The following is a 16,095-nucleotide window of genomic DNA, read 5'->3' as shown; positions in this document are numbered from 1 at the left end:
CTCACTCACCTAAAAAAGCCTTTGCAGCCCTCACAGGTCATGGCGTTAAAGTGGTAACCTGTGGATTTGTCACCGCATACTTGACAAATTTTGGGCTCATCATCTTCCTCTGTTTCTTCCTCAGACCCATCACCGTGCCCCGAGTCGCCCAGGGGAGAAAGCTCCTCCATTTCTTTACTCATCCTGAGCTGAAGTAAGCACTGCAACACAAGGCACAAGTAACTATATCACTCATATGGCTAATTTGCACACATATGTTTGTTGTGTCAACAACATTTAATATGACTTCATGCAGAGATTACATGAATGGTAAATAAAAAAAAAAAAAATAGGCTGCATTTACTGAACTATTAGCTACATTTATTTCAAATGACTCAGAAGTAATATGGTGATGGTTATGGTGTACAAATACCATAAAACATACAGCATTATGACCAAAATCACTGCAAGTACTTCATACTGCACTACTGTTAATACCAGCTCCTGCTTTAATCTTAACCTTTTGCACATCCTCATAATATTTGCACAACCACAGAATCTGCCTCCAGCAAACAATATCCACAGACATAATATTTGCACTGCCTCAGTACAGAATGATAATATTATTCTGAATTGCCTTGTCGAGTTGACTCATTTCACACGCAGCACCTTTGCATTTGTCTATTTAGGATTAAGCATTTGTTATACTTATGCATATTTCATTTAGTGTACATATATATATATATATATATATATATATATATATGTAGTGTATATATATATATATATATGTACATGTTCAATGACAATAAAGAGCTTGAAGGAAAATGACATTCTTTATTAAAATGTAATATTTAACTTATGTTAATATTAGCATGCATTATTTAAAATTTAAATCATTTATATGTTTGCACCCTATTTGAACTGGTTCTAAAAGGGAGATAAGGACAGAAAGCAATAGAGATACACAATCTATAAAACAATTCAAAAGTGTTTGGTCTGGCAATTAAAATTTCATGACCTCTCTTTTCATTTCTTTTAAGAAAGAACAACTGTTTTAAATGGTCTGATGATATTGAAAAGAAAAAGAAATAAACATTCTGATTCATTCCTGTTCAATTTTGATCCACCTGTACATTAGTCATCAATAAATGCCTTCTTTAATTTCTATTAAGACAAGACAATGAACATTACAATAGTGTATGAAACACACAAATATCACATTCACACAGATGACAACTTTTAAACAACCTTCCCAACTAATCATAAACACTCAAATGATAAAATCACAGTGAATAAAACAATCATCAATCATCACATAATCATTACATAGTTAGTTATTATGAGCAGGCTGAATAAATCACGACTGTGACTTTAAAACTTAAAACAGAGTAGGTGTTCAAAGCTCAGGAAACATACCCTTTGCATGATCCATGAAACGCAGAAATCTGGAGTGCGTCCTCCAGGCCAAGACCTTTATCCTAAATAAGCTATCGAAAGAACACAGCGCATGCACACACACCATGCCAAAGAAAGCTGAAATTACGTGTTGCCATGGTATCCACATGGGACCACTAATCATTGGTCAAGTCAGACTCCCTCGCTATTAGCCATATAATACTGAAGTGCCTGCAGAATAATAGTCTATATAGTTATTCAGGGTCGGGTGAAGGTTCATGTCTGATTACAGATTCAAAAAAAAAAAAAAAAAAAAAGTGATCAGAATTAGTGTCTAATAACAAAATGCACTCTTCTGGTTCTTCTTATTATTATTATTTCGTTTTTTACTATATCATATTTTTATCATGATGAATAAAATAGCCAATTTGTTATTACAAAAAGCTGATTTAATCATTTTAATTTAATCTGAATAAATAATTCCTAATTTAATTTTAACTGTCAAATCAAAGACTTTGGTGTAATCAATTTATTCATTTAACAGAGGCTTTTGTCCTAGCGAATTACAAATAAGTAGAAAAAGACATTTATAATAAATAAATGTTCTTTCTTAAGCAGAAAATCACCTTATTAGAATGATTTCTGAAGGATCATGTGACACTGAAGACTGGAGTAATGATGCTGAAATTCAGCTTTTCACCACAGAAATAAATAACATTTAAAAATATATTACAGTAGAAAACAGTTATTGTATTAATTAATCATAATAGGCTTCTTTTAAAAACATTAAAAATTCTTACCCGCCCTTAAACTTTACACTCCAAACTTAATAATTATGCAAACAGAATCAATTAATTCAAGGGAGAAAACAATAAAAGAACTGCCTTGTAAATAAATGACAACATTTTCTTTTTGGGTGAACTACCAGCTAACAGGGGCCATTTTCAGAAACTTCTGGCATGTTTATGAACAAATGTTGTTCTAGGAATGTTGATACAATGTTCATTCGAAGTTATCTGGTTTTTAATGTTTTTAAAACATTAGCACAAAAATATTATTAGTCATGGAATGTTTTTACCTGAAATGTTTTAGTTGGACATTTGTCTATTTTTTTTTTTTATTTTTTTTTTATAAATGTTACTACTTCTTTCAGAATGTTCAGAAAACATTCAAAAGTAATATTCCCATAATATTTTGAAATGGACAAACAAACAAACAAACAAACAAAAAACTAAAAAAAAAACATTTAAAACAAAAACAGGACGTTTTGAACATCCAGAGATCAAAATAACATTTTCATAACTTAATAAAATTGTTAGAAAAATGTTCTTAGAAATTATTATTATTTTTTTTTAAGCTGGGCTAAGCAATCTGTAAAACTGTAATTATTAATCCTTAACTATTATCTAACTGATATCACAGCTTAACATTTACCTTGACTACAGCACCTCATGTTGTTTTTTTTTTTTTTTTTTTTTTTTTTTTTTTTCAAGCGCAAAAATGACCAAATGAAGGTCACTAGACAGAATAGTGACCTATTTTACAGAGACTGGTAGAGGCTGAAGTGTTTAAGGACGTGATCCTAAAACCTTAATGCTAACAATTCATGCAGCTGAACTCCGTGAGGTCAGCATTAGTTCATTCTCTGGGTCCAAAGAGCAATAACCTGTTGGTTAAGTAATGTGCCATTTTCAGAGAGCGTTTTCCTGTGCCTTTATTCAAAATGAGCACAGGTTCGTTTTCCTCCCCCCGCAGCTCCAATTACCCTTCTTCTTATCTACTCAATCCCTACATTAGCAATGCCTCCTCCCTTTCACTATTCACTTTCCCTAGAGATTAAGAACACTGTTTACTCCACCACCTTCTGCATTGTCAAAATCAATTTTGGAACAAATCAACAATTCTTATCTTAAATTTATCAAGGTAACATGGTTTAAGATGCTATTTACACTAAGTGACAATAGCAGCATTTTCTTAGCGATATGCTATTTACACTAGTTGAAAATAGCGATAGATTCTATTTACACCATGTAAAAGTATCAGTTCCTTGCAATAAGATTAATAGTAATTAGATGCTACTTTATATTGGCACATACTATTTGCAACTCAGTATTTTTGTACATTAACAAGATGCAATAATATCATAGAGTGTAAATGATTATACTAAAATTATTAAATAGATCCTGCCTTATTGGGAGAATAAAAATCCTCCCTACACCTTCCCCTAGACCTACCCAATAAACACTTTTAATATTATTAAACACTCGTTCACAGTTTATTTCCACTTTTAGAACATCATTTTCAATTTTGAAAATAAGTGCGATCTCGGCAAAAGGCGGATTCGAACCTGCGTCATTCGCATTAAAAGCCAGGTCTGCGAGTCTTATTCGCTACTGCTGCGCCTTTTGAAGATGTTGAATTCCGCGCATCTTTTTTAAAACTTGAGTGGCCCAACCAGGCATTGGTGGGCGGAGCTAGTGTAAATAGCATTTGCGAACAAGGGACACTATTTGCACTTAGTGTAAATAGACACTGCGCTATTTAAATGTCTGTGCTTAAAGCCCAAAGTGTACTTTTTTTTTATGCAAACGCTAGCGTATGTGTACAGTCGAATGCATAGCCTTTCAATATATACTCCATTTGATAGTCTGTGCGAAATTTTCACACTCACTATACGCAGACCCTCGTGCACTTGTAAAAACCGAAGTAAGCGAAGTACAGTTTGAGCATGCAGAATCTCTTCGGACACTGCAACGGTTGTGATATGACATCACGCTCTGCTGCACCTTTAAAAAAAAAAAAAAATTCAACACATAACAAATAATAATAAATCCAAAATGTAAAATCATACAAGCTACACCACTTTCCTGCAAGACTGCATTTTTAAATTTGTTCTTTATTCAGCTATGAGGTCATGCTATGACTTATCAATCTTCTAACTAACAACTAGTGATGTGCCCGAAGCCGAGTACTATGTTTGGAAAGGAAAATTACACATTCTATGGAGTCCCTAAAGGGACAAGTTGATGGAAAAAAATATGAGAACGGAGTAAAAAAATATTTCAATGTTTTTGCGTTCTTTCACAATTATATAGTTTCATACAACAGTTTTTTCTGGTTCTCAAATCTGATTGGCTGAGAGGTCTTTCCAGTCATGCGATATTTTATCAGTATCGCTACGGGAACTATTCAGAACCTCTAACCGACGTAATTTTCTCATGTCGGTTATTTCGGTTTTTTAATCCTGTTAATGCTTCCCCCTTAAAAACATACTACCGCGTCTGTAGCCACGTGACTCCGCCCCGTCCAGTCAGTGGCATAAAAGCAACACGGAGGTGAACGCCGGTTCAACACATAGTGATGGCGCACGAGCGGTGAGCCTTGCGTCTTCACTAAACTTTGTCAGTTGTATTTGTTTTAAGGTTTGCCAGTTTGGACATTCAAGTGATTTTAGACGATTGGATGTATATTATTTCGAGCTACCATGCTCGCGCAGCTGCATTGTGGCACGAACATTCCTGCAAACAGTAGCTGCGCAAAACGTGAAGATCGCGTGCATAGAGAGGAACGCAGAAACTAGTACCTTTAAAAGTCAAGCATATTTACAGTACAAACCTTGTCAGTGAACTATGAGGGCAAAAAAAACAAAACAAAAAAAAACCAGAAACAAAATAATCGTTCATTAATCATAATCGGGGTAAAATGTTCAATTAATCGAGGTTTTGATTTTAGGCCATAATCGTCCAGCTCTACGCTCATGTACCCGCAGAGAACAGCTTCAACAGAGAATTTGCCGCTGGCTCTTATGTAGATAGTGTTTAAACATGAGGTATAATTCATGTTGGGTATATCAAACAGGGCAATCTATGGTCTTATTAATCTATTACTTGTTCCAGAGCTAATAGATTTGGTTTAAGGGCTATAGTAAGTTTCATAACTTTATATTTACATTGAAAGTAAATCCTGTACTAACTAGAGCGCTGCTTTTGTACGTTTGACTGAACTGTTTGCTTGTGTTTATTTCCTATTTTACTTCTTATACTGTTATGGCTATTGTTGTTCATTTAAATATTATTGTTCAATAAATAATGTTTTATATAAATAACATGCCATATTTTTTGGTATTGAGAAAGAGTCCGTTAGTGATTTTGACTTCAGTGAAAGTCTTTATGAGTGAGTCAGTCAGTCACAAAGACTTTTATAGACTTTTTTATGAAACATGGAAACAAGGACATTGTTTTTACTTTAAACATCTTACGAGATGAAACTGACAAATGCATTGATTAGCGCTGTTGTGGGAATGTCTTAATGTTAAAAGGACAAAGACAAAAATCGCTTTTCTCAGCGGACATTCAAACTGATTTTGTGTTTATGAATATAAGACTGACCTGAAGAATATCAGCTAGGTAATGCACTCACTCTCTCATAATTCTCTACATATTACAATGATTTTCAATGAAGTGACTCAACGTTCCTTCGTTACTAGTTCTAAAGTGACGTTTTAGAATAAGTAACGGAGGCTTGTGCTCAACTGTTAAACTGTTAACTTGAGATTTGACTCCGTAGCGGAAGGAGGAAGTTCCTCAAAAAAAGAGTTTTTTTTTAAAGACAATCCGTTGTAATTTCTTATTTATTTACACTCGTGCCATCGAACTGTTGTATAAACGCAATATCACAGCCGTGCTGATATGTAGCCATATCGCACGGCTACGAGTGTGATATTGCTCATATATTATATAATATTGTAGTAATTATATAATATTGATTATATAGCATCTCTTCTTCCAATCTTCACGTGATAGGTGAAATCTGTAATGTAACCGACTACTGCAGCAAGCCTAAACGTCCCTAGGGGCTCCGTAGAATGCGTTACTCATTTTCCATACCTTTCCGAATTCAGATATAGGCTTCAGGCACATCCCTTCAACTAACATGTCAGTCTTCAGCTGTTATATATTATCATATATTTTTTATTTGCTAATGCTCTGTTGATCCATCTTCTTACTGAAAAATGCCACACACTGCATTAACAAATTGTCATAAATTACATTTTATCCATTTACTTTACTTTGTTCACACAGAGACACACATCACAGAGTTCTTTAATGCAATCTGCAATCACAAGCACACTTTATTTACATCAATGGATTTCAATCTAGCACTTTATCTAGGTTAAGACTGTTAATTTGCATGTCCAGAAGTCCTCTTATACAAATGCATATATCTTGATCATTACAAAGCTACTCAAGTGTTCTTCCTTGTGTATAATTTTAACCATATAGGCTTACAGAGCATATTTAAGTGCTCATTACTCACAGGGTCTTGTCTCTCCACTGTGCTCTCATTCACTGATTGAAGCGCTACACTGAATTTCATTGATCATTTATAGACCTCTGCTCTCTATGATGACATCATACTGAATGCCTGAGGACAAAATGTTCAACCTTGAATAACTGTAATTTAAAATATATGTTCATGATAGGGTTTAGGAAAGAAGCATTCCTGGGAATATGAATTGTTATATTCAAGTGCATAATATATAAGTTCCAAGATCTTGACATTAAAAATGCTGTTGATTCTTGGGATACAGTAAAATTACCAGGAAGTTCAAAAATAAATGTTATATAACCAGTTGTCAAACCTGTTGAAATTCTTTTGTTGGGGAGGGGGAGGGGGAGGGGGAGAGAGACAGGAAGAGAGAGCGAGAGCGAGAGTGTGATAAAGGGGGAAGGGACAGAGAACGCTAAAATCACATTAGGGACAACATTAACAGCCTGTAGCGACATCCTGCTGCTTTAGTAAAGGTGAAACTACACTTAGTCATGTCATTATGATACATTGTAATTTTCATTTAAAGGTTCACTATGTAACTTTCTTTTAAACCATAATTAAATTAAATTAATAATGAGACCATACATCATAAATCTTTCTTCCAAAACATGTTTTGTTGTCATACCCTGACATGATAATTATGATAATTGTTTATATGGTAACACTTTACAATAAGGTTTCATTAGTTAACATTAGTTAACTATATTAGTTAACACAAAGTAATGAACAAGACTTCTACAGTACTTATTAATCTTAGTTAATGTTAATTTCAACATTTACTAATGCATTAAAATCAAAAGTTGATACAAAGTGGATACAGGCAGTGAGACAGAGCGCAACGGGTCATATTACTATAAGAAATAAATTGGAGGGAACGTAATCGGCGACCTAAAGGGCCAAACGTTACACAGAGTACCTTTAAATAATTTAATCTTTTTTTTCACTAATTTCATCCCCATAAACCTTTTCAAACTTGGATTAAATATGTCCTTACAGTCATCATGAAATAAAAATTGACAATTCTATTTTTTCTATGGAATATTGCAGTTTTATAATACATTACTTTTTTATGCACATTATTATTTTTTTTAATATCCACATGCCCTCGTAATCTTTAATCAAATAAACTTCCCTCACTCTTGCAGTGACATCTCTTCTCTGATGATCTCTCGTTTACTGGCGCAAAGGCGCGATCAACCTGTCACTCACATGACATCACAGCAATAGCAAACCACAGCCACCCAATGGTCTAATCAATTTCTAAGGGTCAAAATCAAGTCCCGCCCTACATTTGGTCTTTTTCGAGAAGCCTTTTTACTCAAATATACATCTCAATAGGAAAGAAAAGACTATCACAACTTCTGTTTCATGATGACTTTAAAGTGAAATTTAAGTAATTATATATTTAGAATTTTTTAAATAACATCCTGCATATTTTGGAGTATTTAATCTAGTAGTTAGTGAACGGGTAATTTAAATGTCTTATTTATATACACTATTTAAACTTAAATTTTCAAAATTGAAAAAATGACTACATTAGGACTTCCAAGAAAGAAATACCAGTGCAAAACAGAAGAAGTGTTCAAATCTTAAAGTGCCCCATTATGCTTTTTTGAATATTACTATTTCATGCAATGTGTAATGTAGCTGTCTGTGAATGTAAACAATCTGCAAAGTTGTAAAGCCGAAAGTACATGATAAATAAAGTTATTGTCTTTCAAAAGAAAGAATTGACTCTGAACAGCCTAAATAAGTAGTTAGGAATTCGAATCCCACTTCCGTGATGGCCACACGTCACAAATTAACACATTTGCCTAATGCCCGCCTAAGGTCTTCATTGGCTGCCTGCGAACAACGTCTACTTTGACCCACCCTCAAACAGCGAGAAGACGCTCTGCAAAAGCAAATTCTCTTTGTAAACTCTTCGAAAGGATGAGGATGTGAAGAGTCAGTGGTTAAAATTACCACAGCGATACAACAGCAGAATAACATTTTCACAATTGCTTCTCAAATCTCTGTGAGGTCTAAATGGGATTTACAAAACACCATTAAAGAGAGAACAATAGCCACTTTAATTGGACCAACGTGCTCCTCAGAATCACAGCCTGTAAGTATAATTAATTATTGATGTATATATTTTCTATAGGATGTTCAAAATACGTGGTTTTATACTGTGTAGGTCTCCGGGCTAACCGGCTAACTCACGTTACTACTGTCTTACTGAAATACTTTTGCTAATCAACTGTGGTTCACTATTACCTAAATCGTGTCCGTTAAAGCAGATTGTCTGTTGTCCTTCTCTGAGTAATGATAAGGACGGAGCAAGATTTGTTTTACAAATGTTACATCAGTCATTCACGTTAGTGCTCGGCTAATGTTAGCAGTATTATCGATGCAGTTAATAATACAGTTCCCACATGGGCACCGCAATAAATTTTAAATATATACACATCGGTTTGTTGATGGACACACACTTGTTAATGCTGATGTAGTGGAATTGCAGTTGCAATATCTCATGATGAACGTCAAACTGAGTAGCGTATCACTGAAAAACGTTCTGCTCAAGTCGTCCTTGCGGAGGTTTGGGATGAATAACTAGTTCTTCAATATTTCATCTTTGGACTCGCGCTCAGATTAATATGACAAAATTGTTACTGTCTGTACAGTGTGTACAATCGCTGAGCTTTAGAAAGCTAAAGTTCAACTATGGCTATGGACGTTTTGCTTCCAAAAGGCACTGTAAGCAGTTGACCAATCACAGCAGACTGGGTAGGCTCGCGGATGCGGATGCTTAGATGTATGTAAACCTTAGATGTATGTAAACCTCCAAAAAAAAAATTAAAGGGTTAGTTCACCCAAAAAATAAAATTTTTGTCATTAATGTCATTCTGTCACTTTTTGTACACAAAAACAAAACAAAAATAACTTGACTATCTTCTCTTTTGTGTCATTCTCATACGCTGTTTACATCCAGTGCTTCCGGGTTCTATGTCAGAACGCCGACTCATTATTAGCCGGCTCCTGCGTCAGCATTACATGCATGCGTCATGCTGCTCACGTGATCAGCTTTGGCCAATACTGAGCTGGCGTTCAGATGTAAACACAGAAGCCTTCACTGTGCTTACTGCATCAACTGCATCAGCTGCATAGGGATAATGACAGGGAAGAGAAGAGATTGTTGAATAAAGTCGTTATTTTTGTTTTTTGCACACAAAAAGTATTCTTGTCGCTTCATAAAATTTATGTTTAACCACTGCATTCATGTCAACTGTTTTAACGATCTCTTTAATACCTTTCTGGACCTTGAAAGTGATGGCTCTATATGGAGGAGTCATATACACTATATTGCCAAAAGTTTTGGGACGCCTGCCTTTACGTGCACATGAACTTTAATGTTGGCCCACCCTTTGCAGCTATAACAGCCTCAACTCTTCTGGGAAGGCTTTCCACAAGGTTTAGGAGTGTGTTTATGGGAATTTTTGACCATTCTTCTAGAAGCGCATTTGTGAGGTCAGGCAGTGATGTTGGACGAGAAGGCCTGGCTCACAGTCTCCACTCTAATTCATCCCAAAGGTGTTGTATCGGGTTGAGGTCAGGACTGTGCAGGCCAGTCAAGTTCCTCCACACCAAACTTGCTCATCCATGTCTTTATGGACCTTGCTTTGTGCACTGGAGCACAGTCATGTTGGAACAGGAAGGGGCCATTCCCAAACTGTTCCCACAAAGTTGGGAGCATGAAATTGTCCAAAATGTCTTGGTATGCTGAAGCATTAAGAGTTCCTTTCACTGGAACTAAGGGGCCAAGCCCAACCCCTGAAAAACAACCCCACACCATAATCCCCCCTCCACCAAACTTTACACTTGGCACAATGCAATCAGGCGAGTACCGTTCTCCTGGCAACCGCCAAATCCAGACTCATCCATCGGATTGCCAGACAGAGAAGCATGATTCGTCACTCCAGAGAACACGTCTCCACTGCTCTAGAGTCCAGTGGAGGTGTGATTTACACCACTGCATCTCACGCTTTGCATTGCACTTGCTGATGTAAGGCTCTACGCACTGTTCTTGAGCTAATCTAAAGGCCACACGAAGTTTGGAGGTCTGTAGCTATTGACTCTGCAGAAAGTTGGCGACTTCTGCGTACTGTGTGCCTCAGTATGCGCTCTGTCATTTTATGTGGCCTACCACTTTGTGGCTGAGTTGCTGTTGTTCCCAACTGCTTCCACTTTGTTATGATACCACTAACAGTTGACCGTGGAATATTTAGTAGTGAGGAAATTTCATGAATGGACTTATTGCACAGATGGCAACCTATCACGGTACCATGCTTGAATTCACTGAGCTCCTGAGAGCGACCCATTCTTTCACAAATGTTTGTAGAAGCAGTCTGCATACCTAGGTGCTTGATTTTATACACCTGTGGCCATGGAAGTGATTGGAACACCTGAATTCAATGATTTGGAGGGGTGTCCCAATACTTTTGGCAATATGTACCTCTCGGATTTCATCAAAAATATCTTAATTTGTGTTCCAAATATGAACGAAGGTCTTACAGGTGTAGAACGACATGAGGGTGAGTAATTAATGACAGAAATTTCATTTTTGGGTGAACTAACTCTTTAAGAACCTTTAAAATAGCATAATAGGGGCACTTTAAATGCAAGTTTTAGTCTTTGATTCTGTGTAAATTAAATGCAGCATCAGAGCTGCTTTATTGTTGTCATGACACTCAGTACATATATTTATTTCAGTCGACTTCACACAAGCGTAGTCACTGTGTAAAAGCAGGATGACAAGTATGACAAAATCAATCACAACTTGATGCAAATATTACAATGACATTTCTAGAATAAATTAAAACATTTACAATAACTACACAGATAAAACATAAAACTGAACCTGTGCACTTCAGGCCAAATTAACCTCAGTTTAATTTCTAAAAATTTAAGGGACATAACAATATGCGCTTCATTACCAAACACTGCATGGAATTATCCACCTGGATCTTTGAAATGTTGTGTATTTATTGGGTACAATTATTTGCACATTCAATCAAGTACAACTTAGTGACTCTTTTATTATGAGACTATTTAGCTACAGGCAAGAGGCTAAGTGTATTCAAATGACAATTACAGTAATAACAAACTTCCCCATGGGAAAAGCAACTTTACTGAATGTCCAAACAGAACAGAGTGCTGCATTTGAACAGCATGTTCTAACTGCAACTGGGTCAACATGTCTGAAACAGGCCAAACTGCTCAAAGCATTCCTCAGATATTCAGACTGAAACAAGCTAACAAATATTCCCGGTTTTACAGACCAGGCTTAAGCCTAGACTGAAATGCATGTTTGATCTGTTTTAACTGAAAGCAACTTGCACTGGCATATCTTATATGTCAGGGCCATTGTTTTGTCTCAAGATACACACCAGTAATGTTTTTTGTTTGTTTGTTTTTCTATGACACGTTTATTAAAGCTACTTAAATTTCCTAATTAAACTAAGGCCTAATTCTGGCTCAGGCCAATGAGGTTATTTTTTGTTAAATAATGAATGAAATACAAATTTCTTGCTTTCAATCTGTATTGTGCTGAATGTTAAATGCATTATACTTCATTGTACTGCACAAGAAGTTTTTTACACAACTAAAGCTGGGTAAAAAAGCCATCTAGCTAAAACATCTCCTTATTCTTATCCTTTAAGGAAAATAAAACAAAGTACACCCGTGTTTTTGACGTTAGCCATCCCAAATCTATTCTATTCTATCTATTTTATATAGTACAACTATACAAACTGACTAATTTAGCCTGACTCATAAGCTACTCCATATTATACACAGCTCTCTCAAAAACTGATTCGGATCAGTCATATCATTCAGTGGTCAAGTGGAACAGTGAACAGTGACTGTTCATCCGGGTAATTGTGTATAACTGAACATAATAGTGTTACCATTTCTCTCTCTTTTCATACTAATGTGAGTAAATACTAGCCATCTTTCTTTTCAAAACTTTCAGACAGTTTGGCCTTGGAAGACTTTCAGCATTCATTTTATTATAAACACAAAAAGCTTTCATGCAGCTAGAAGCTCAGAAGTCTCCAGTTAAAGCAAAAAAAAAAAAAAAAAAATGCTATGTAAGATTAAGGAACCAGAAGAGACACAAAGAGCTGCATGAGAACTTAATTGGATAGATCACTCCAAAATTTACTTGCCCATGTTGTTCTAAACCTATGACCTACTTTCTTCAATGGAAAACAAAGTAAGATATTTTGAAGAAGGTTGTGAACCAATTAACAAAGTGCCTACTGACTTCCTTTGTATGGACAAAATAAATAAATAAATAAAATAAAAAATTATTTTTTTATGTTCCACAGAAGAAACTTAAGTTTTGGAATGACTTGAGGGTGAGTAAATTGTGAGTAAATGACAGAATTAAAATTTCTGGGTGAACTATCCCTTTAAAATAGAAGAACAGGACTGCATATTAATAATTATAATAATAATAATACATAAACTAATTTCATTATCTTGTTGCTAGGCTGATTTCTATAATGTAATGAGCTAAGCTGTAAAATAATTTATAGTATTTTTTTTTTTTTTTAACTCAAACATTACATGTACATATATTTTGGTAAGTATATCTATACATAAAATGCAGGATAATGTACAGTCAGCCTGTCTCTACTACAAAATAAACCCTTTCTGGATAATATAGGATTTTAATTTAATTGGTAATTTTAATTACTTTATTTAAGTGATGTATAAAAGAAATATTACACAAAAATGAATATCAGCGCAGCTGTTATGCAGAGCTGTCCTGCCTACAGCCATGACTGTGATAGAATGTTATATATATAAAAAAAAAAATGTATATGGGTCATTCTCACAAAACCATTAAAACACCACGGCACTAATGATTTTAAATATTAAACATGTATTTTAGTAATATATAAAAACATCATAATAAAGACAATATTGTTCTCTACACTGAACGAAGAGTAATTTCAACATATAAATTTTCAGCTGAAATTCTCATTACCGCAATGCATCAAGGTATGTCTGAATGTATGTTTGTGTTCTAATTTAAACAGAAAAAAATTTAAATATTCTAAAAACAAATTATATATGTATGTTCTAACAGATGTTTTCAAATGACAGAAAAAATATTAATGAATAATATACAATAATAATGAAAAAATAGTGGAAAAATGAAGTGTGATGTTTTCATCCTCCGCAACATTTTTTAAGGACTCTTTACACACACAAAATTTTAATTAAATCTTGATTTTGAACTAAGCAACACACCTCAAAGATGGCTACCAGGTAGTCAGATCTCTTTATATTTATCCAGTTAAAAGTTAAAAATTCTCTTGTCAGACCATGTACACAACATTTTGATTATCATTACTGTAACAGAAAAACTTTAAACTAACAATTTCCTGTGAAAAACGTACTTCATTAATGTCTAATTATGTACATTGAATAAAAGTTGGCTAAATTTTCATGACTTCTCTGAATTTAATAAGACATGCTAAGGTACCTCATCCTCCGCAATGCTATTCTCACTTACCGCAACAATTTAAAGCCAGTTGCGGTAGAGAGAACTTCTGTTTCAGTAATGAGAATTTAATTATACAGGCTATTTCTAAATATATATTATGAGTTATTAAGTTAAATAATATTTACTAACTGTTTGAAAAAATAGCGAGCAGGCATGGAATTTAACTGAGAATTTAAATGAGGTACGTGGCTGCAATCTCATTTCCGTATCATTACCGCAACAAGTGTTTATTTAATATTTATTTAATAGATGGAAAAAAATGCATGTGCAGAATATATACAATATGTTCTTTCAGGTTTGCCACATCATTTTGAAAATATGTCAGGTTTCAATAAAATAAAAAATATTTGGTTGTAAATGGCAGCAGGTGTTGCGGTAATGAGAAAATCAGTCAAAATCAAATAAAAATGTTAATTTAAAAATATATATTATTTCAGAGTTTCATGTAACTGTGCATGACCGTTAATAATCAATTTTTAAAATGTAAAAATATGTATTAGCTATCCTAATGGTATTGACATTTGCAGACTGTTGCAGTAATATGGTAAATTAATACTGAATCATTACATAAAACAGCAAAGGAGTACTGGGTTCAAGTTATTTAACGGCACAGCCGACTGGACTGGATAAAAGATGAGACGTCACCATTTTGGTGTCCGCATCAAAGTAAATTTACTAAAGTGATTTTTTATATATATATATATATATATAACAAAAACAAAAAACATTAAACTCAAGTAAAGTGTCTACTTTCATGTTTCAAATAACTTTCTTGAAAATAAAATGTCAAAATATGGGTGAAATGTTCCAAACTGTAAAACTGTCATTGTCATCAATGGTTCAGACTTTGATTTTACCATGATATCTTTAAATAAACATATAAAATACAAAGCTTAAAAATATATTTGTTTTCTTGGCATTTTCAGTGTTGCTATGTTATATTAAAAGGACTATGTCTTACTGTTTTTTAAGAGGTCTTTCAGTGTAAAAGGAAACAAGAAGTCATTCTGAAATCGTATAAAAATCTGATAATCAATCAACAGTCTGTGAAATCAATTGAAAGACACCCTGAAGACTGTGTGGTGCTGCAGCAAAGTGAGATGATTGCTCTTATATATTTCATAATTTCACCTTTTCATGGTGTGGTAACCTAAGTTACACTTTTATTGTTAGATCATTTGAAAGATAAGTAAATGTTGAGAATAATAGTGATTAACTTCACTGGTCAAGCTCCCTATTTGATATAGGTGGTCAGTTGAATATGAGCTGAAGTAGAGGATGTTTGTAGTAGAAGTAGTAATGTTTTTGTCATTTAATGTAGTTCAAATTTTGTTAAACCACAGTGTTATCCATTACACTGAATGACAGTATGACTGAACAGATCTAATAGAATAGAAAAGATTTTTACCATCTTTTTTATATTACAGATAAATGAGGATTGCACTGACAAATATGTGTTAAACTTAATAAATAATACAATTTGAATGCATTTTTGTATTGTTTTATTTGTGTTATTTATTTATTTGAGTCTTTAACCCATTTACAGCCACAGTCAAGTGCAGCACATATTTCACAGTATGTATACATCGCTTTGCTGAATGACTGCTTAAAACAAATTATACGGACAGGAAAGTTTGTAAATCGCTTGAGTTGTCTCTTCATGACCTTTGAGACGACGTCTCGACAGTACAGTCTCATTAAAATTCCGTCAAACACACACCGTGCTGAAATTCATTCCCATAGTTTACAAGCAACACCATTATTTGTACTGCATGTTGCACAACAGTTGTTGTCACGTCTCGCGATCTACTTTACTTTTGTAAATAAAA

The 16,095-nt window shown here is 34.2% G+C and overlaps 1 protein-coding gene across 3 annotated transcripts in view; it reads right to left on the bottom strand.

The window, feature by feature from the left end:
- nr1i2 (nuclear receptor subfamily 1, group I, member 2) overlaps positions 1 to 16,095 on the bottom strand; it is a 36,546-nt gene that overhangs the window by 20,060 nt on the left and 391 nt on the right. Inside the window, exons 1-2 of one of the 3 annotated variants that reach the window (XM_051906958.1) lie at positions 1,399 to 4,443; positions 10 to 200 (exon numbers count right to left, since the gene is read on the bottom strand). In XM_051906958.1, the coding sequence (XP_051762918.1) occupies positions 10 to 200; positions 1,399 to 1,407 (200 nt within the window). In that variant the 5' untranslated portion in view covers positions 1,408 to 4,443. Of the gene's footprint in view, positions 1 to 9; positions 201 to 1,398; positions 4,444 to 16,095 lie in introns of those variants that run through there. The other 2 variants (XM_051906959.1, XM_051906960.1) reach the window with 2 other exon arrangements.

This window comes from Ctenopharyngodon idella, chromosome 9 (assembly GCF_019924925.1).
Source record: "Ctenopharyngodon idella isolate HZGC_01 chromosome 9, HZGC01, whole genome shotgun sequence".
NCBI lineage: Eukaryota > Metazoa > Chordata > Actinopteri > Cypriniformes > Xenocyprididae > Ctenopharyngodon > Ctenopharyngodon idella.
This window is presented reverse-complemented; position numbering and strand designations above follow the sequence as displayed.